Genomic DNA, 21,754 nt, shown 5'->3' on the forward strand with positions numbered 1-21,754 from the left:
CTGTATCAACAAGTACATTGTTTTTATTGTTCAAAGAGGAAATTTACACACACAAAAAAAGGATCCGAAAATGTGTTCTGTTTAGAATGTTGGGGGGGGGGGGGGGGAAAGCTGATGGTTTCGAATTTGAAAATAGACTAAATCACCTGATCTGTTCCATATCCTAAACGTAGTGTTTTGAATTTGTAGAGACCACTTAATTTGACTGACTGCAGAGAGCTGCAAATCTTAAAAGGATACTGTCAATGGCCTTTTTAAAAAATAATTTCTCATTGTGGTTATTCTCCATTGCCTGCAGTCCCTTGACTTGAAAATAAATTTACCTTCTACTGATTTTGTCTTGCTTCAGTATGCAAGCATTAAGGTAAATTTCTCCTCTCCATGCATGAGCACAACTTGCACTAATGATGATGGGTATTTCATATGCACACTGAGAGGCATTTGTAGTCAGTGTGCGTTGTTGTATTTCTAATGCAGAAGAAGCTAGTATGGATGTCGTCTGTTAGTTTTCTGTCTGTGAATCAGCACCATTACTGCAGACCATCATTTCACTCTGCAAAATATGCTGCTGCCCGAAGAGTGTTTTGTTAAAGGAAACTCACAAACTCTGTGTTGATATTTTATATCAAAATAAGAGCTTGACATTTTTTTAAATGATGGAATAATTTATTTTTTAAAATGTGGAAAATAGGGGCATTTCCCTCACGTTGTTATGGGTTGAAGGCAGGCCCAATGTGTTGCTGGTGTCCTTTTTTTAGTAGATAGTCATGATTTAACATGTTAAATACCACGAGAAAAACAAATATGGAAAATGATTGCAGTGTATATTAGGTGCATTAACAAATTGCTGACTCTTAATAGTTAGTGTCTTTATACTACATAGAGCTCCAGATCATGGTCCCGTGTTAAAACCCTGTGGTGGGTGGGAGAGGGGTCGAGTGGGTGGGATGGGTGTGCGCGAGGGGCAGGGGAGGAATTATGTAAGAGTTAGGAAACAATAAATCTTCCTCTCCTCTCAATCCACTTTACAGAACATAGATGAAGCCAGTACTACAAGTTATGGGCTTCTCCCAGTGTTCCCCTGTCTGATTTTGGCCCACATATCCACATAATGGCATAATAAGCACCCGCAGGTCCTATCCCTCACCTACTCTACTTTGCTGCTGCTGCAGAAATCTACTATGGAGAACCCCCCTTTCCATGGTTTGCATGATCTAGACATGAGAACAACAGAGATTTTCCTGCATTTACATTTTTTCATTCTTCTGGATGGGGAAGCAAGACTTTGGACAATAACGAGCAGAGTCTTTTCAAATATTCTGTAACATGCAATCTGAAATAGGGCCATATCTTTACTTAGGCCAAATTCCCATTAACATCAGGATTCGGTTCCCAATCTCTTGTTCAAAATGTATATGAATTTACTGGGAAGGTTTGTGAAGAGCCATGGGCTGCTTTGTCTTCTGTAGGACACATAACTGTGTCTGAATCTTAGCTAGCCCCACTGATGTGAGGAGTTGGATGACTAGGTGTCTACTGGCAATTGGAGACTGGATGACAGCTGTCTGGCTGAAGCTCAGTCCAGACAAGATAGCAGTGAAGTTGCTAGTCTGATGAAAATATGCAGGAAGAATTAGCAATTCTGTTTGAAGTAGTGTGGCTGCCATTTGTAAAAGAGGCTTGTAATTTGGGGTCTGGTTGGATTGAGGCTTGGTGCTAGATGACAAGATACCACCCATGGTTAGAAGCAAAGTTTGTTTGGTTAGGCAAACACAATAATTCCTTATAGGTACAAGGATCTTACTATATTTGTCCATGCCTTTGTCACATGGAGATTACACTATTGTAGTGGGCTCTAAATGGGATTGAATATATGTTCCCTGCTGTGGGTTTCCTTCCAGGAGGAATTCAAGGTGCTGGTTTTGAGTCCTAGTCTGGCTCCAAACCATTTATATGAGGGTGTAATCCAAATCACATTGAAGTGAATGGGAGAGTCTGATCTAGTTCTGGTTCTGAGAGACTGCATCTGTCCCTATGCCATACTACCACAGTTGCAATTTGCAGAAGTAATAGCAGCAGAGTTCTATTAACTCTGGCATATTTCCTTGCTTTCTCTTGAACCATTAGCTTTTGGGACATGCTATAAAGCTTGTTTGTTCTCTAGGGCATTTGAAGAAAATGGGAGACATTGAAGGGATGGTCATGTGATCATAGAATCATAGAAGTGTAGGACTGGAAGGAACCTTGGGAGTCCCCTGCATTCAAGGCAGGACTAAGTATTATCTAGAGCAGTGCCTCTCAACCTTTACAGACTACTGTACCCCTTTCCGGAGTCTGATTTGTCTCGCGTACCCCCAAGTTTCACCTCACTTAAAAACAACCTGCTTACAAAATCAGATGCAAAAATACAAAAGGGTCACAGCACACGATTACTGAAAAATGGCTTACTTTCTCATTTTTACCATAGAATTATAAAATAAATCAATTGGGATATAAATATTGTACTTACATTTCAGTGTATAGTATATAGAGTAGTATGAACAAGTCATCGTATCACATTTTAGTTTGTACTGACTGCATAGTGCTTGAGACTCACTGATAGACCATCCCTGACAGGTGTTTGTCTAGCCTGCTCTTAAAAATCTCCAATGACAGAGATACTACAACATCCCCAGGTAATTTATTCCAGTGTTTAACTACCCTGACAGGAAGTTTTTCCTAATGTCACAACCTAAATTGTTGCAATTTAAGCCCATTGCTTCTTGTCCTATCCTCAGAGGTTAAGAAAAACAATTTTTCTCCCTCCTCCTTGGAACAACCTTTTACGTATTTTAAAACTGTTATCATGTCCCCCCTCAGTCTTCTCTTTTCCAGACTACACAAACCTAATTTTTTCAGTCTTTCCTCATAGGTCATGTTTTCTAGACCTTTAATCATTTTTGTTGCTCTTCTCTGGATTCTCTCCAATTTGTCCACATCCTTCCTGAAATGTGGCGCCCAGAATTGGACACAGTACTCCAGTTGAGGCCTAATCAGTGCACGGTAGAGTGCAAGAATTCTCGTGTCTTGTTTACAACACTCCTGCTAATACATCCCAGAATCATGTTTGCTTTTTTTGCAACAGTGTTACACTGTTGATTCATATTTAGCTTGTGATCCACTATGACCCCCAGGTCCTTTTCTGCAGTGCTCCTTCCTAGGCAGTCATTTCTCATTTTGTATTTGTGCAACTGATTGTTCCTTCTTAAGTGGAGTATTTTGCATTTGTCCTTATTGAATTTCATCCTGTTTACTTCAGACCATTTCTCCAGTTTGTCCAGATCATTTTGAATTTTAATCCTACCCTCCAAAGCATGTGCAACCCCTCAAGCTTGGTATCATACACAAACTTTATAAGTGTACTCTCTACGCCATTATCTAAATCATTGATGAAAATATTGAACAGAGACGGACCCAGCATTGATCCCTGCGGGACCCCACTCGTTATGCCCTTCCAGCTTGACTGTGAACAACTGATAACTACTCTCTGGGAATGATTTTCCAGCCAGTCATCCACAAACCTTCTAGAAGCTCCATCTAGGTTGTATTTCCCTAGTTTGTTATGAGAAGCTCGTGCAAGATAGTATCAAGCTTTATTAAAGTCAAGATATACCACATCTACCACTTCCTCCCTATCCATAGGACTTGTTATCCTGTCAAAGAAAGCTGTTAGGTTGGTTTGACATTTTTTCTTGACAAAATCATTTCTTATTATTACTTATTTCCTTATTATCTTCTAGATGTTTGCAAATTGATTGCTTAATTATTTGCTCCATTATCTTTCCAGGTACTGAAATTAAACTGACTGGTCTGTAATTCCCCAGATTGTCCTTATTCTCCTTTCTATAGATTGGCACTATATTTACCTTTTTCCAGTCCTTTGCAGCCTTTGGGACATGCAAGTCTGTTTGTTCTCTAGGGCATTTGAAGAAAGTGGGAGATGGCTATATCTACACTGTGCACCTTACAACAGTGCGGTTGTGTTGCTGCAGGTGCGCTGTGTAGCTGCTCTTTATCTCTCCCAGCGACAAAATAAAACCACCTCTAATGAGGGGCGGTAGCTTCATCACCAGGAGCATGGGTCCTGTCAACGAAGTGCTGTCCACACCAGCACTTTTCGTCGCTAAAACTTTTGTCATTCAGGATGGTGGTATTTCACACCCCTGAGCAACAAAAATTTTAACAACAAAAGTGCCATTGTAGACATAGTGGTTGAAAGGATGGTCATGTGATGTTATCCTCCCTCTTTTGTGGGGATAGATTTTCAAGTTTTTTATGGAAAGTGCAGTCAATCTGAGTTTTTGTAATAATGTTGACTAAATCATAGGATGGCACCCACAGCATAGGATGGTGGTCATTAGCTGTTGAATAAACTGAAATAAATCTTTTTTCAAAGGGAGTCAAGCAGGCCAGAGCAGTTTTAGCTCTGGGCACTTTAAAGTGCAATTTGTTGCACTCCTAATCAGGAGTAAAGTGTCTTGTGACTAGCATTAGTTTCTCATTGCAACATATCAGTAACTCCTGTCCAGCTGTGTGAGAGGAAGAGTTTTCCTGTCCACAAACGTAGTAAACCACATAGGACCAAATGTTGCATGGTTATCATACTCCTGAATGCTATAGAGGGACACTGCCCTAGTTTTAGCCACATCTCTCTCTGATATCTCTCTAAAGAAGGACTGCTAGTAACCCATATATTTAGTTGCCTAACACTTCGAAGAGAGGAAAATTTTGGCAATTTGCTAATGTCACTGACTGTTTTAGTATCAGAGGGGTAGTCGTGTTAGTCTGTATCCACAAAAACAATGAGGAGTCCGGTGGCACCTTAAAGACTAACAGATTTATTTAGACATAATGTTTCGTGGGTAAAAAATCCACTTTTTCAGATACATCTGAAAAAGTGGCTTTTTTTACCCACAAAAGCTTATACCCAAATAAATCTGTTAGTCTTTAAGGTGCCACCGGACTCCTCACTGACTGTTCTAAAAAGCCCAGCCTGCACTACCATCAAGTATCAGCAGTTTCAGGAGGCATTATGCTGGGAATGTTTGGGAGCTGCCAGGGTAGCTGTAGTGGGAGGAGGTTCCTTGACAACCTGCTTGCCCCCTCCTCAAATCCCAGTTTCTCATTCCCGACTAGGACATCAGCTACCCCATCTGTTGAGAGGGCTGAGAAAGAACCAATTAATATAGTTAGTCCTGTAGCTCATGTGTTAGAAATCTGTGCTGTGGTTCAGAGCTCAAACCCTGATGATGAGGGAATTGTTACAGTTGTACATAATGGAATTTGTTTTGTCCCTTTAAAAATAGCTAGGAAATTACACACACAAACTATAAAATTGAACATTATTTAGGTTGTAAAGTCAAGCACTAGAAAATAACAAAATGCTGGAATTATTATTTAATTATTTGTCCAATCAATTTTAATTCTGCCCCTTTCTGCAGATGCATTATGACCTTAATTACATGAGCGCAAACTATTTTTTCCACTTGATCCTTGTCTCATTCAGGGCTCAGGCTGAACTCACGTAAGGGATGATTTAAGGTTGCATGAGCAACTGAAAATCACATATTTCCTAACTTTCAAATGCTAGAGTTTTTGTATATATAATATTTAATCTGTTTATTTCTATTTACTTTGTCCAAAATTGATCTGGTATTCATATAATATGAAAATGAAAGAAAATACTAAAGACAGAAGATGCTGAACAGCAGTATTTTATAATGCTTGCTTCTGAAAAACTGAGTGTAAAGAAGAGAGGGTTAAAATCACTTTTTATTTGAAGTCTGTTACAGTAACTCCTCGCTTAACATTGTAGTTATGTTCCTGAAAAATGCGACTTTAAGCGAAACGATGTTTAGCAAATCCAATTTCCCCATAAGAATTAATGTAAATGGGGGGAGGGGTTAGGTTCCAGGGAAACTTTTTTCACCAGACAAAAAACTATATATTATATAGATATACACACAGTATACGTTTTAAACAAACAGTTTAATACTGTTCACAGCTCTGATGATTGTGAAGCTTTGTTGAGGTGGTGAAGTTAGAGGGTGGAAGAGGGAGAGATATTTCCCAGGAAATGCCTTGCTGCTAAATGATGAACTAGCACTTGATTGAGCCCTCAAGGGTTAACACATTATTGTTAATGTAGCCTCTCACACAAGGCAGCACGAACATGAGGGAGGGGAGACAACATAGTAGACAGACAGACACACACTTTGTGTGTGTGTGTGTGTGTGTGAGAGAGAGAGAGAGAGAGAGATGCACACTGCCCCTTTTAAGTAAGCTGACCCACTCTTAAGTGCATTGTCTTTTTAAGTGGATCAGGAGGTTGAGACAGCAGCTGCCCCCCCAAGCTCTCTCTGTCTCTCTCCATCTGTGTCCCTCCCTGCTCTATATGGAGAAGGGGTAAGCGGGGTGCAGGAGCGGGGGGAGGGGGACACCCTGACATTAGCCCCCCCCTTCCTTCCCTGCACAGCAAGCAGGAGTCTCTGGGAGCAGCTGCAAGGCAGAGGGCAGGAGCAGCACATGGTAGTGGGGGGAGGGACAGCTGAACTGCCCAGCAATTGATAGCCTGCTGGGTGGCTGCAGCACAGGGAATTTTGGAGAGCGGGGAGCTGATAGGGGGGCTGCCGGTCCACCCTAGTTACAGGCTCCCACCAGCTAGCTGCAACGGGCAGCTCTTCCTGCAAGGAAGCAGGAAGGCTGCCAAACAATGTTAGAAGGGAGCATTGCACAACTTTAAACGAGCATGTTCCCTAATTGATCAGAAAGGAAACAACGTTAACCAGGACAACTTTAAGTGAGGAGTTACTGTACTTCCTTAATGAAATCCAGTCAGTTATCCTAATAAGTTTTGCCATAATATGCTCTCTGGACTCTACTTTTATAACTAAATGGTTATGATCACTACTGCTTAAAGTGCTGATGGCTCTTGCCATTGGAGGTAACTTTTCACATAGTCTCTGTTTACTTAGTAAAGAATGCACATAAGCAATGAGCCAAATTTACCCTTGATGTAGCTTCAGTGAAGTCAATGATTAAATAGATTTAGAGTTTTGTGGAATAAAAAAAAAGCTAAATAATCTGTAATAATCAGAATTACAATTGCTGCTTGTGAACTGTACAATGGTAACATTAAAGACATGGTTGCAGCATAAAGTATCAGTGGAGGGGACTTTTTATAGCAGGCCAGATTGTGCTTGGCCCTTACGTTGTGCGCAAGCAGGGAGGGTGGCAGGAAATTCCCATTCAGACATACCTTGCAGGCCTATGTAACGGCCAGCACAACTGCAGTTCAGAAGACCAGAGGGACTTCTCCCTTCCTCTTTCTGTAATGCCCTAAATGTGGTAGTTAGGTGCTGACTTGCAGAGTGGGAATAATATGGTAAATAGAGATAAAGCAGAGAATTGTTGCAGACAGTTAAAAATTGTACAAATGAATTTCTACTCATAGGAATTACAGTATAACAAATCACCTTTTGAAATTACTCACTTGTATTGGGTCTGAGAAATAGTGGCTTTGTGTGTGTGTTTTATACCAATACTTACCTTGTTATTTTTCCTAAACGTGTTTTTTAATGGCCTTACAGTTTCAGTCAGCCCATTTGTTTCATTGAGAGCGTGTTGCTGTTTAACCTGAAGTTGAATTTGCTAATCCTGTCATTTTACCTTCCTGAGTGCAATTCTGCATTACAGGATTATCAATCCAGGGACACTTATCATAACAGTAATAATAGGCTATCCTAGCTATGTGAACAAATTTAATTAACTGCAAAAAATAAATTCCTTTTCTCTGCCTTTGCCAACTTTCAGAAAAATGTAGTATTGTAGTAAAATTCCAGTAATAAGAGACTTCTAGCATATATGACACGGGAAACATTGTAGAATGGAAGCTATACTCAACAACGCTTGATATTACCTGCATATTGGCTTTAGTATCAGAATCCATAAGCTGATTTCAATTTACTTTTTAGTATGCTTTCATGGGTTTTCCCCTGTTGTATATGTACTTTGCTCAGATGCTAACACTGAAGTCTCACAATGAAAACTATCTTAAATTTATGCATTTACAGGTTCTAATGGAAATATGAAAAAGGTGTCTTTTCCAATGTGCACTTTTCTTGAATAAAATCTTCAGCAAACTTAAATGTCATCAAATCTAGTTATTGCTAAAATGTGAAATATATTGCTCCAGACTATGAAATTAATGTTTTGTAGTGTAAAAAACACCTGACTTCAATGAACTCATAGAGCAGATACAAATATTTTTCATGTCATAATTCTGCAGCATTATTTGTTAAATAGCAAGTCCAGCTAGCCAGACATTTATAGTAGTGGCTTATTTGGTGCTTGTTGATATAAAAATTGGGTTATAATTACAGATAGGATGAGCAAGTTGTATTAAATTGTTATGTGTTTATTATAAGTTTTAAACCTAAATTTCTGGACCAAATTTGGTTTTCATATATAAGCATTCAGTTCCCATTGACTAAGTGTTGCTGTATTTGCATGTCTGAAGGTAGAATTTGGCTCAAAATAAACTTTAATTTATTTAGGTTTCTTGATATGCCTATCTTTAGCTCTATATGCTTTACGATAATTGAAAAATGCAATACGAAATTACTATCCACTAATATATATTGAATATCCCATGTAATATAACAAAATTAACCAATGTTAATAACTCTGAGTATGGCTACTTATATCTCTCAAACCACTTCTTCCTCAGATGCCTGACAGGGAGAATACTGTATCCACAGGACACCACTGGAATTAGTCAATTCAGTCCAGGTCTCAAGGATTTTACCCCCAAAGTTCTATGTGGAGTAACAGGGAGGAGTCTTATGTGTTGGGAGAAGTGGATGTAAATGAGGATGTAATGTGGAGAGGAAGAAATCACTGTTGGAGGTTGCACTGTTGGATGAAACTTTAACTTAGAGGAGGAGTTGTTGTTTCGCCTCTTTGTTTTAGTCTTTTTTGGGGAGGGAGGGGGGTTGCCTGGTTGCGTGTGTGCATTTGAGCAATCTTAATTGTTTTTAGTTAGTTTGGTTGGTTTTTTGTTTGTTTGGAGAAATTAATAGAGTGAAATCCTAACCCCATTGAAGTCAATGGAAGTTTTGCCATTGACTTCAGTGAGGTCAGGATTTCACCCATTATTATATATAATTACATTTTTAAAAAAAGTTTAAAAGGACACTTAGTTCACAAGGTCAACCTCTCAAAAGTTAGGAAATGCCAAATGTAGGTTACCCATGCTGCCTCCTAGTGTGTATGCATTCTGATAGTCTTTAATTATATTGTTTTCTAGCTCTTAGCCTTATACAGTTGAATTCATGGTAAGTCTCACCTGTCTCTGAAGCCTGAGGGATATGGAGAGCTAGTCCCAATACAATACTTTAAAACAATTTTAACTACTTTTGGGGTTTTATTTTTTGGGTTTTTGTAATATGTAGTATATACATATGCATGATGGTAAGGTATGACTAGTGAGTAATGCAGCTGTTTCAAACTCATGTGAAATCATCATCCTTATACCACATATTCTTTATCTATCAGTATGCATTACTTTTTGATTAGTCCCTTGTCTTTTTCTACCTGTTCCTGTTTGGTTTTTAACTGTTATTTAATTTGAACCTAATATCTCTCTCTCATGTACACATACATACACTCTCTCTCTTCTTTCATCTCTCCCTCTCCCCTTGGCCAATTTTTTTTATTTAATCCTCACCTTCCTTTTACATGGCAGAAGTTATAAAGTATAGTGCAAATAATCCTAAAGAGTCCAAAGCAGATTAATTTTGATAGTGTCAGTGAATTACTGAATATTACACTTTGTCATTGCTCTATATCAACAGGGTGCTCCAGCTGTGTAAGATGTCCCATTTTGAGGCTCCTGGGGGATTTTCCATCCATGGGAGAATGGTCCTGAGGCAGCTCTCATATGGTTATTGTGGAGGAGCTAGAAGTCACTGGGCCTTTGTGCACTGTAGCAGCTCCACTGTCTAGATGGTCTTAGTACAGGTGAGAGGGCAGAGCATAGAGCATTCTGTGCCTGCTCTCTCCATGCCTGCTGCTGCTATGCTGTTCCTAGGGAGATAGTGACCTCTTTCTGTGTCCTTCTTCCCCCTGCCATAAAGGGATTACACCATTGTAAATGAGAGTATAATTTAGCCTTCACCATTTTTATTGCTATAGATTTTGTGTGAGAAGGAAAGAACATGCTTAACTCTCAGAGCCCAGTTTGGTTTGTATGGGTGGATCTTGGACGGGGTACCAGACTTTTACTTGGAAACTAGGCAGTCCATATTTGAGTAAAACTCTCAGTGATTCAGTTTTGCTGAAGTAAGGGCTGTAAAATTTGGCCCATATGAGTATTTCCAAATTCTGATGATATGCTCTATAAAACATGTGTCTCAGTTATGTGATAAAGGGTCCCTGCATAACCCTTAGATGGTCACTCATCTGTCATATCACTGCCTAAGATCTGTCAATCACCTGAATAATTTAGAAGGTATCCTGTAGACCACATTTTTTCCTGTCGCAACAAAAGTCTTTCATGATTACAAATAAGTAATGGCATAATATTGCACATTAAGACAAGGGGTGTGAGTGTGTGTATTTGAAGTGGTATGTCTACACATTATGAGCTATTAGACATTTTATATTGCAGAGCTAGACGTTTTTGTCTGGCACTAATGCACATAGCAAATAAATGGTAGGAAAAATTAGGTTTTATTATTACAATATGTTTGTGCTAATTTTCACCTTCTGTTTATCTATTAACTTGCAATGGAGGACTATGCATAACCATTCTGATAGTGCAAAGAAATCTCTCTGAAAGTTTTCTTTCAGTTCATGTTGTTACAGAAAATATTAATTAAAATAAACCATACAGCACATCAGGTGGTGTGACTTACTAGTGAACAGTGAAAATGGTTCTGAGACTTATTCTGAACTTATAGAACCATTTCGATCTGGAAATCAGACTGAAATCTCTGTAGAATCCGGGGGGTGGGGGAGGGGGAAGAGAGGGGTTGTGATATTTACAGTACCATGTTTTTTCATCCATGTTGGAAATAGAATGAAAATTCATAGATTCTAAGGCCAAAAGGGACTATTATGATCATCTAGTCTGACCTCCTGTACAACACAGGCCATAGAACTTCCACCAAAATAATTCCTAGAGTGTATCTTTTAGAAAACATTCAATATTGATTTCAAAATTGTCAGTGATGGCAAATCCACCATTACCCTTGACAGATTGTTCCAAAGGTTAATTACTCTCACTGGTATAAAAAAAAAATTACCTCTTATTTCTGAATTTGTCTAGCTTTAACTTCCAGCCACTGGATTGTGTTAAACCTTTCGCTGCGAAATTGAAGAGCCCATTATTAAATATTTGTTCCCTAAATAGAAACTGTAATCAAATCAGCCCTTAATCTTCTGTTTGCTAAGCTAAATAAATTGAGCTCTTTGAGTCTGTCGTTGTAAGAAATGTTTTCTAATCCTTTAATCATTCTCATGGCTCTTCTCTGAACCCTCTCCAATTTATCAACATCCTTCTTGAATTGTTAGCACCAGAACTGGACACAGTATTCCAGCAGCAGTCACACCAGTGCCAAATACAGAGATAAAATAACCTCCTACTCGAGATTCCCCTGTCTATGCATCCTAAGATCGCATTAGTTCCTTTGGCCACAGCGTCCCCCTGGGAGCTCACCTTCAGCTGATTATCCACTATGAACCCCAAATATTTTTCAGAGTCATTGGTTCCCAGGGTAGAGTCCCCCATCCTATAAGTATGGCCTACATTATTTGTTTCAATAGCCTATCTTGCAGTATTTACTTTCCAGTCCCAACACTTTTGGAAGCCAATTACTTGTCTTATAGTTTGTTTGAGTATTGTTCTTTCTTAAAAGATACTGTTACTTTTTTTAGGTGTTAGTATAAAATCTGTGACTCTTTGCTGACTCTTTTCACTTGATTTCAGGTGCTGTTGTCAGGACTGATTGGCGTTGTCTCATGGAAAAGGCCTCTCTCACTTGTGGTAAGTGATATTGCTTTCTTTGTCATGTCAGGCATAAGAACTTAAGAACGGCCATACCGGGTCAGACCAAAGGTCCATCTAGCCCAGTATCCTGTCTACCGACAGTGGCCAATGCCAGGTGCCCCAGAAGGAGTGGACCAACAGGCAATGATCAAGTGATCTCTCTCCTGCCATCCATCTCCATCCTCTGACAAACAGAGGCTAGGGACACTATTCCTAATAGTCATTAATGGACTTAACCACCATGAATTTATCCAGTTCTCTTTTAAACGCTGTTATAGTCCTTGACCTGCAATGGATGTTCAACATTTTGAAACTAACGTACTTAAAAATTGTGTACATCTCATCGCTTTTCCCCTTAGGCGTTTGTGTAAACATCTTCAGTGGCTTTGTTTGTGGGTTTGAACCCACTGAGTTTTCACTTTGAGTTTGGAGTCCAGTTTAGCTCAAATCTCAAAGTAAAACTGAGTCAAAACCATTGCCAGGTTTTTTTTTACATCAGGCAAGCTGCATATTTCACAATTCAATGCAAACCAAAAACCCAATTTAGATTTGCTCAAAGTTTTAGTGAAATTTAATTTCCAATTTAACTTGAGCCCAGGTAGGTGTCAATTACTTTACAATTTAAACATTTCACACAGGTCTCGTGTGGTATCCTCAGAAATTGTGATTTCTGTGTAGAATAAATAACATTGGGCGCACAGAGAAATTTTTACAATCAGAACATTAATGAACTTGTAACTTTCAAGCTATTTCCCCACCATTTGGATATTACAAATTCTTGTAGAAGAAGGCATACTAAAAAGATACCTTTCAGCTATTTTATTGGTTTGGTTTAGTTAATGTCCCCAACTGGTTCTCATTAAATATATTAATTAAAGAACCAATAAAGAGATGTGGGATTGTTTTCATCTTTAACACATTTACTACAGAATCATAGACTTTAGTAAAAAGGACCATGTTGCATACCTCTCCCCGATTATGCATTATTCATAAAAGCTGGTGTTATTAACTAAAGAAAATAAGTGTTTTGAACATATTCTTTTTGGAAATTTATTTTCATTTAACTGATGAACATTATGTAGGATTTGTATTTGTTATCGTGTTAAAGCATTGTACAGGAAACCAATGAAGCAAGCTTTCTCATGGTTGATCAGGATCTACCCAACCAATATTGAGTAGTATTCATTTTTCATCCTTTGGATAATAATTCAGCAAGCCGAGTTTGCTGATGAGTTTAAAAAACATTTAGTAGTCCTCACTTTAATCCAAAATGGATAGTAGCCTCATCTGAATAATGTATCATGTTTCAGCTTGTCAAGCAGACAGTTGAGTATGAATGAATAGAATATAGATATTCTCTCAACAAAAAGAGAAACCGAAATGTTATATGGAGCCTGTCCATTAATTGGATATACTTAGGGACATTCACTTAGGAAAAAAGGATTTATTTGTCAAGAGCAAATTAAAGCAAAACCTTGAATATATTTGACTTTGGGCTACAACACTTTAGACAGAAACCAAATGTACTCCTAGTTCTGTGTTGTACATTAAAAAATTCCTAACATATCATATAATGTGAATATTGTATTGAAATCCGAGCACTTGAAACAAAGGAGCTGTGTTGGGGGTTCTGTTTGTTTGTGACAGCAAAGGAAAAAAACGTTTTATTGACAGTAATATAGCCATTAGCAGACCTGTGATTTGTTGCTATGTCAGATTATTTTATTACTTTTTCCTTATGCTTGCAAAGGATTGAGATGGTGTTGATATTACTGAATTGAATGATTTTGCTGTTTGTGTTAACTCTTCCTAAATTTGAGCAGCAGTAGAAACCAGACATCTGTGTTGCACCAAAATAACTCTCTATTATTTTAGCCACTTTGTTGCTGTCTTTCAATATATAGTTAAATTCTTTAAACCTGTCAAAATCAGATTTTCCAAATTTTGCATACATTATTTGTGTGTAATTACTGTGATTATGTAGGGGGTATTTATTATCTTATTACTATGTAATTAGCACTGCTAGTACATGTAGAACATGGTTTAAATCTTAATTTCATATTTTTGTATGCATAATCAGTGAAGATATATAGGAATACTTTCAGGTTTCAGAGTAACAGCCGTGTTAGTCTGTATCCGCAAAAAGAAGAACAGGAGTACTTGTGGCACCTTAGAGACTAACAAATTTATTAGAGCATAAGCTTTCGTGGACTACAGCCCACTTCTTCGGATGCATCGGATGCATAGGAATACTTTGTTAATTTAGCTTCTTCTTCTAGTGGTGCTCCACTTTAGGTGTGTCTGTACCCTGCACCTGTGATTGGAGTTCTTTGGTAGCAATGTTGTTAGGCCTGCACATGTGCTTCTCTCCTTTTCTGCCTTGAGGCTAATTAACGCTGCATGCGTGAACCACCCTCAGTTCCTTCTCAACTGCCCTTGACCAGAGAGGGCTAATAGCAGTCTGCTTTCTCTTACCTTAACATTCAGTTTTGTTAGCGACTCTTACAGTTTCTGTTCAATGTTTTTCAGTTTTATAGGGTTTCCATTAGTTTTTTCCCTTGTTTAAAAGAAATCAAAACAAACAAACAAAAATCTTTATCGCACCCCCCGCAGCTCTCCCAGACATACCTGACTCCCCCAGGTTTAACAGGTGCCTCTCCTGCAGGGAGGCAATACAGGTAACATATGGACACTCCTACTGTATCTGGTGCCTCAGAGAGGCTCATATTCCAAAGAAGTATACCTTCTGACAACAGTTGAAGGCTAGATCCCGAAAAAAAAACAGGAGTTAAAACTGAAACTACTCCTTATGGAAGGGTCCAACCCTAGGACCCAGCCCTGAATCTTCTCTGCAATGCATACTGTCCTCAAAGCCTTCGACTTCTAAGGATTATCAGGTGAGGAGGAAATCCTAGGCCTCCCTTTGTAAGGTCTCCAAGAAGAGGGCTGCAAGTCCTCAAACTAAGCCAAAGGAGGTCCCTGGCACAATCAGTCACTTCAGTACCCACAGGACAAAACATGGGTTATTCGGTGCAGGTACTGCCTATAAGCCTAAAGACCCTATAGGTGCAGGTTGAGAAGCAGTGGCACCACCTGTCAAAGTTAAGAACGCAGACCGTACCATCTCTGCAAAAGTGGTAATAGCATCTAAACTATCAGTATTGATGGTCTCCAAACAGTCTGCAGCAGACCAACCGTCTTGGGGAAGATCACCGTTGATCTCCTTGGTACCAATCCTGAAGGTACCGATCACCACAGTACCACAGAAGTTCTGATTTTCCAAGGATCTCATGGTCAGCAGGACTCCAGAATCCCTGTTGCGTTGTACCAGGACCTCAGTACCGAACATGTCTCGATCCCTGGAATCATCCCTGGCATCTGTGGATATAAATCATTATCCACGGTCTGCAGTGGTAAAAGGAGCAGAATATGGGGCTGCCGCTACCAGGAGCCAGCGCCTTGCGCCGGCAGCTCCTTCGGTGTGGTTGTACCGCCCGCAGCCCCACCCCCAACCCTGGCCCCATCCCTTCCATGCAGCTCTCTGCATCTCCTGTCTGGGGGTGTGTGTGCCGCTTGAACACAAGAGCGTGACCAGGGACAGCTGCCGGTGGGCGGGGCTGGGGGCAGTACAGCCACACCAGAGGAACTGCCAGCGTGGGGCGCTGACCCCTTGGAGTGGCAGCCCCATGTTCTGCTCCTTTCAGCACTGCAGTTCCTGGGAGAGCCCTGCGGTTCTGCGGATATCAGTTTATATCTGTGGATATAAATTTGTATCCACACAGGGCTCTACGGGTAGTGACCAAGATGATGTCCTTTCACTACCTTTACACCATGCTCTGCACCAGTGAGGGCCTTCCCAGTCTTACCATCAGTTTGAGCCTCAGCCCTGTAGGTATGACCACCTGTGGATACTGCCACCTATGCCCTTCCTCCCACCCTAGTGGCCATACTGGGATCTATGGGTGGCATACAGGCACTTAACTTCGCAGGCATCTATTGCTTCCTACCGTGAGTGTCTCCTACAGCCTCTATGTCTAAAGACCCAGAACCTTAAGAGGAAACATTTGAGGAACAAGATGCCAGCCTAGAAGAGATGGCTACCCCATCAACCAACATCTCCTCTTCTTCCCCAGATTAGGCGGAAATGCCTTCACCACCATCCATAATGGACAATAACTAGAGGCCATGAGGCACACATATACCTACAGTGGAGCACCCAAAGGGACACACATCTCGAAGAACCATCGTTACTGCAGAAGGTGAGTAACTTCCTCTTTTAAATTGTTCCAGGAACTCACAAAAAGTGTGGGAGACACACTACAAATTCACCTTGAGGAGATTAAGATCTACAGGTTGCTGGATATATTGCGCATATCCTCCTCATCCATAACAGACCTCCCAGTTAACGAGGTGCTCCTGGATCCTGCTAAGATCATTTGGCAAACACCAGCCTCTATCACATCAACATGGAAAAGGGACAATAAAAAGTACTTATGTGCCTTCCAAGGATTCAGAATTCCTCTTCTCACATCCACCACACAACTCTATTGTTGTGGACATGGTGAACTCACGTGGCCGACAACATCATGCTAAGGTCATCCATTATGATAGAAATCGGAAAAGATTAGCTTTATTTGGCCAAAAGTTATATTCCTCGGCAACTTTGCGATTCCGAATTATAAATTACCAGGCCTTAATGACAAAATAAGATCACATGAACCACAGCAAACTCCATATGTTTATTGACCATCTGTCAGAAACTCAACGAGAACAGTTTCAGACTAGCATACATGAGGGACAGTTAGTGGTGCTCCAGACCGCACTGGATGCTTTGGATACTCCAACCCGTACGGTGTCAATGGTGGAAGTGATTTGTCAGGTATCATGGCCACATCTCTTGGGATGGCCAAAGGAGGTGCAGATGATGGTCAAGGACCCTCCCTTTCAAGGGCTTCAAACTGTTTGTGGATAAGACCAGTGCATCACTCCATACCCACAAGGACTCTAGGGCCACACGACTCTCCCTCTGGATCTACACATTGGGACAGAAAAGGAAATCTAGTCCTCCATCATCCCATAGATCCCGACTAGCCTAGTACCCACCACTGCAACACTACTATGAACTGAAGTGAAAGAGGCCTAAGATTCAGAGGCATAAACCATCAGCCTCTGAATCCCAACCCTCTACTTCGAAACATCAGTTTTGATGCATTGGTCAAGGGCCCGAGACACTCCTCGCAACATCAGCTGCAACTTACAGACCTTTCACATTCCTTTGGATGTTGCCTTGCTCTTTTCCTCCAGAATTGGAAGAAAGTGGTTTTTGACAGATAGGTCTTGGAGATTATCTGCAACGGGTATTCTATCCACTTCACCTCCCTTCTCTCCAATCCTCCTCCCTGTCCCTCTTCAGGGACGAAACTACTAAGACAGGAAACAGATCACTTGCTATGCCTGCGATTTTTAGAACCCCTTCCTGTACATCTCCAAGGCAAAGGCTTCTATTCTCAATATTTCCTGATTCACAAGAAAAAAGGACGGTGGAGATCCATACTAGATGTAAGAGCGCTGAACAAATGTGTGAAGACACAAATGTTCAAGAGGGTCACACTAGCAGCTATTATCCCATCTCTAGAACAGGGAGATTGGTTCTCTGCCCTTGACCTTCCAGATGCCTACTGTCATATATCGACCCAGCCATCCCACAGACGATTCTTCAGGTTTACCTTTGGTCAGGACCATTACCGGCACAGAGTACTTCCCTTTGGATTCTCATCTATACCCAGAGTATTCTCCAAGATCCTCTCTGTAGTAGCAGCTTACCTATGTACCCTGGGAATTGCGATTTACCCTTAATTGGATGACTGTCTTCTCAGAGCCCTCTCCTTCGAAGATGCTCTTTGGGACACCCAAAGGACTATATAAGTCTTCATGCATTTGGGTGTACAAATCAGTGCCTGAAATCGACCTGCCTCCAGTGCAATGCTTGGAGTTCATAGGTGCCTATGTCGACTCAATACAAGTGAGGGCACTGCTTCCACGACACAGGTTTCATATTCTGTTCACTCTCATAGAGACAGTTCAGACCAGCCTACATACACCAGCCAGACATTGCCCCAGTTTCTCTGGCACATAGGGCATATATGTTTGTGATATCTCATACCAGACTACACATGAGGTGCCTGCAGGCATGGCTCAGGTCTGTCTATGTACCAAACAGAGATAGACCAGACAAACTTCTGTCAATGCCCTTCAGGGTCAAAGACTACCTGGACTGGTGGAAAGGCCTTATGAACATCTGTGCAGGGGTCCCATTCACACAACCCCCCAAACATTGGTTCTAGCCAGGGTACATCCCTAATAGGCTAGGGAACCTATCTGAACAATCACAAGGTTCAGGGCAAATGGTCCCCCATGGAGTCGTCCCTCCACATCAACCTCTTGAAACCAAAAGCAGTCAGAAATGCTTGGGTTCATTTTCCTCTACTGATCAGAGGCTCTCACATAAGAGTCATGATAGACAACATAGTGTGCATGTTTTAGGGGGTGTCAGATCATCCTCCCTATGCATGGAAGTGGTGAAACTCTGGAGTTAGTGCATTTGCCACACTGTTCTTTTATCAGCTGCCTACTACCGGGAGTACAGAATATAATAGTGGACACTCTCAGCCGCAAGTTTTCACATGACCACAAATGGGACGTGCATCCAGCAGTACTCCCCCACATATTTGATCACTGGGGGACCCTAATGATAGATTTATTTACCATTTACCTGAACAGGAAATGCCCTCTATTGCTCCAGAACCAGCCTAGGAAAACACTTGTTGGGGATGCTCTCTTTCTCCCATGGGAAAAGGGCCTTCTAAACATATTTCCCCCATTCCCTCTGATGCTGAAGGTCCTTATAAAAGTAAAGAGGGGAAAAGTGAGAGTTATACTGATTGCTCCCAGATGTGGTACCCATACCTGACACAGCTAGCAACATGTCCACCAATCCCTCTTCAATTCACTTCTCACCTCCTCTCACTGAAGGGCAGATTAACTCTCCATCCCAGCCTATGGATCCTTCAGCTCAAATCTTGGCTCCTTAATGTTTCCAACACATAGAGAGCTACTGCTCCCAGAAGGTACAGGAAGTGTTATTGCACAGTAGAAAATCAGCTACCCACTGCACTTCCCTACAAAAATGGAAAAGATTCCAGTCTTGATATACTTCTATACAAATTGCCTCAGTATTCTCCTCCCACCCCATCATGCTAGGCTACATACTAGGCCCCAAGAGGGCATGGCTATCCCTCAGCTCACTCAGAATACATCTTGTGACCACAACGGCCTTCCACCAGCACATAGAGGGTTATTCAGTCTTTACTCATCCAGCAACAAGGATTCCTCAAGGGCACAGGGTACCTCTTCCCTCAATCCAGACACCCCAAATCAATGTGGGACCTGAATCTAGTTCTAAGGAGTCTAGCTAGACCATCTTTTGAACCTATGGCCATGTGTTCTCTTGATCAGTGAAGACAGCAATCTTAGTAGCTATCACTTTGGCAAGGAGAATAGGGGAAATAGCAGCATTAATGGTGCACACACCCCATTTCATGATTTACTTTAAAGATAAGGTCACTCTCAAACCACACCCAAAATTCATTCCCCAGGTGACTTTGTCTTTTTACATGAACCAACTCATTCATCTTCCCACGTTTTACCCAAAGCCTCACCGTGATAACAGGGAGGCTATACTACATAGACTTGATGTCAGGGGAGCCTTGGCCTTGTATTTGGATAGGATGAAGGCCTTTAGGAAATCTCCCAAGCACTTCCTATCAATTGCAGAAAGATCAAAAGGCACAGCAATATCTGCTCAGAGACTCTAAATGTGCCTTGAATCATATTAACTACTGCTATCATGCTTGTAAATTACCTCCACCTGGAATCCATACACATTCCACAAAGTCGGTTTCTACCTCAGTCACCTTCATTAAAGACGTTCTCAGTCCAGAAATCTGTAGGGCAGCAACCTGGGCATCTGCTCATACTTTTGCAGAACACTATGCAGAACAAGAGACTCCTCTTCTGATGCCATCGTTGTCTCCGCTGTATTTTCATCCTTAACAGACTCGACTCTGAAGCCCCAACCCTCCATTGGTGATACTGCTCGGGAGTGACCTATAGTGGAGAACCTATAGGGATACTACTTGAATAAGAAGAGGAAGTTACTCACCTTGTGCAGTAATGACGATTCTTCGAGATGTGTATTCCTGTTGGTGCACCACAACCCACACTTCTCCCCTCTACTTCGGAGTTCTTGTTAGTGACTCTGTGACAGAGAGGGAACTGAGGGTGGTTCACCCATGTAGTGTTAATTAGTCTCGAGCAGAAAGAATGAATGTATGGGCCAAATGGACACTGCTACCAAAGATCTCTGATCAGAGGCACAGGGCACAGATACACCTACAGTTGAGCGCCCAGAGGGGAACACATCTCAAAGAACCATTGTTACCGCACAAGGTGAATAAGTTCTTTTATATCTGTCATTACAAACTACATATCAGTATGTGTTGCATGTAACTTACAGTTACTGAAATGGATTTCCATTCAACAGAATGAAAAGTTAGATTGGCTGTTTTTTTTCTTTTTCTTTTTGTTCTCCTTAGACTGAGCACTGAGTCCATTATTTTTCACTCTGATCCTCTGCTGAGTACAATATATTCTGGGCATAGTGCAATCAAAGAAGAATATCAAGGACCTTTTCAAAGTTTCATCCGCATTTTCCTGTTTTGTTCTCATTAGTGCCATGTTGATCAGAGTACAATCTAAGAAGCTAATTAAAAACCATATTTTCTGTACTTTATCTTATTTTCATTAGAACTGCTGAGAAAACTTATCTAAGCCACTGAGAAATGTCTACAATAGAGTATCTAATTATGAATTGTTTCAGATATGTTCTATTCTGTTCTATTTTATTCCTGTTACTCCCTTCCCCATGGAATAGCACTATGGATGCCAGTCCCATCTATGTAGCAGCTATTTTCATAGTTCATCTGTAAGAGCTTTTAACTTCATGTACCAATAGTACCTTCTCTCTATAGGCAGTAGTTGCAAACTATATGAATTATAATAACCTTTGACATGAATTCTAAAAGGTCTGTAGGCTTTTCTTTCAAAATCTCAGAAATAGAATCAAATGTAACTTTATGATGTTAGCAAAAATCTGTGCAAGTAAAAGGTTAATACAATTTAATGTAAGTGTATTAGTGCTCAAAATTTATTCAGAAAATTCATTATACATCTACTTTGGGGGCTCATTATACTCAAGATCATGACCTTCATCTAAGTGAACATACATCTCTTAGTTGATCATATTAAAACTAGGGTCTTCGTTCTTTAAACACTGACGCGGTATGAAATATGTAAAATGCTCAAGGTATTTGAGGTCTTCTGTAGGATTCTCTTGTACTAGTAAAATAGTTTGAGTATTTTATAAAAAGTGAAAACTAAAATCCTGCTTATTAACTCAGTGTACTATTTCTACTTTGTCACCAGTCTTATTAAATGTCGGTAAGAAAAATAGCCATAAATGGAAAACTGACATAAAAGAGCACTTATTAAAATATGCAGATAGAAACTCAAAGATAAAAAAGAAACTGTCAGGACCCAGACAAAACC

The 21,754-nt window shown here is 40.5% G+C and overlaps 1 protein-coding gene across 4 annotated transcripts in view; it reads left to right on the forward strand.

Annotated features, from left to right (window-relative positions):
• The window catches only part of ENTREP2 (endosomal transmembrane epsin interactor 2), a 403,126-nt gene that overhangs the window by 134,264 nt on the left and 247,108 nt on the right, over nucleotides 1–21,754 (forward strand). For all 4 annotated transcript variants that reach the window (XM_054042570.1, XM_054042569.1, XM_054042571.1 and 1 more), the window contains exon 2: nucleotides 12,029–12,085. In XM_054042570.1, the coding sequence (XP_053898545.1) occupies nucleotides 12,029–12,085 (57 nt within the window). The remainder of the gene's footprint in view (nucleotides 1–12,028; nucleotides 12,086–21,754) is intronic.

Source organism: Malaclemys terrapin, chromosome 10 (genome assembly GCF_027887155.1).
Source record: "Malaclemys terrapin pileata isolate rMalTer1 chromosome 10, rMalTer1.hap1, whole genome shotgun sequence".
In the NCBI taxonomy this organism is placed as follows: domain Eukaryota; kingdom Metazoa; phylum Chordata; order Testudines; family Emydidae; genus Malaclemys; species Malaclemys terrapin.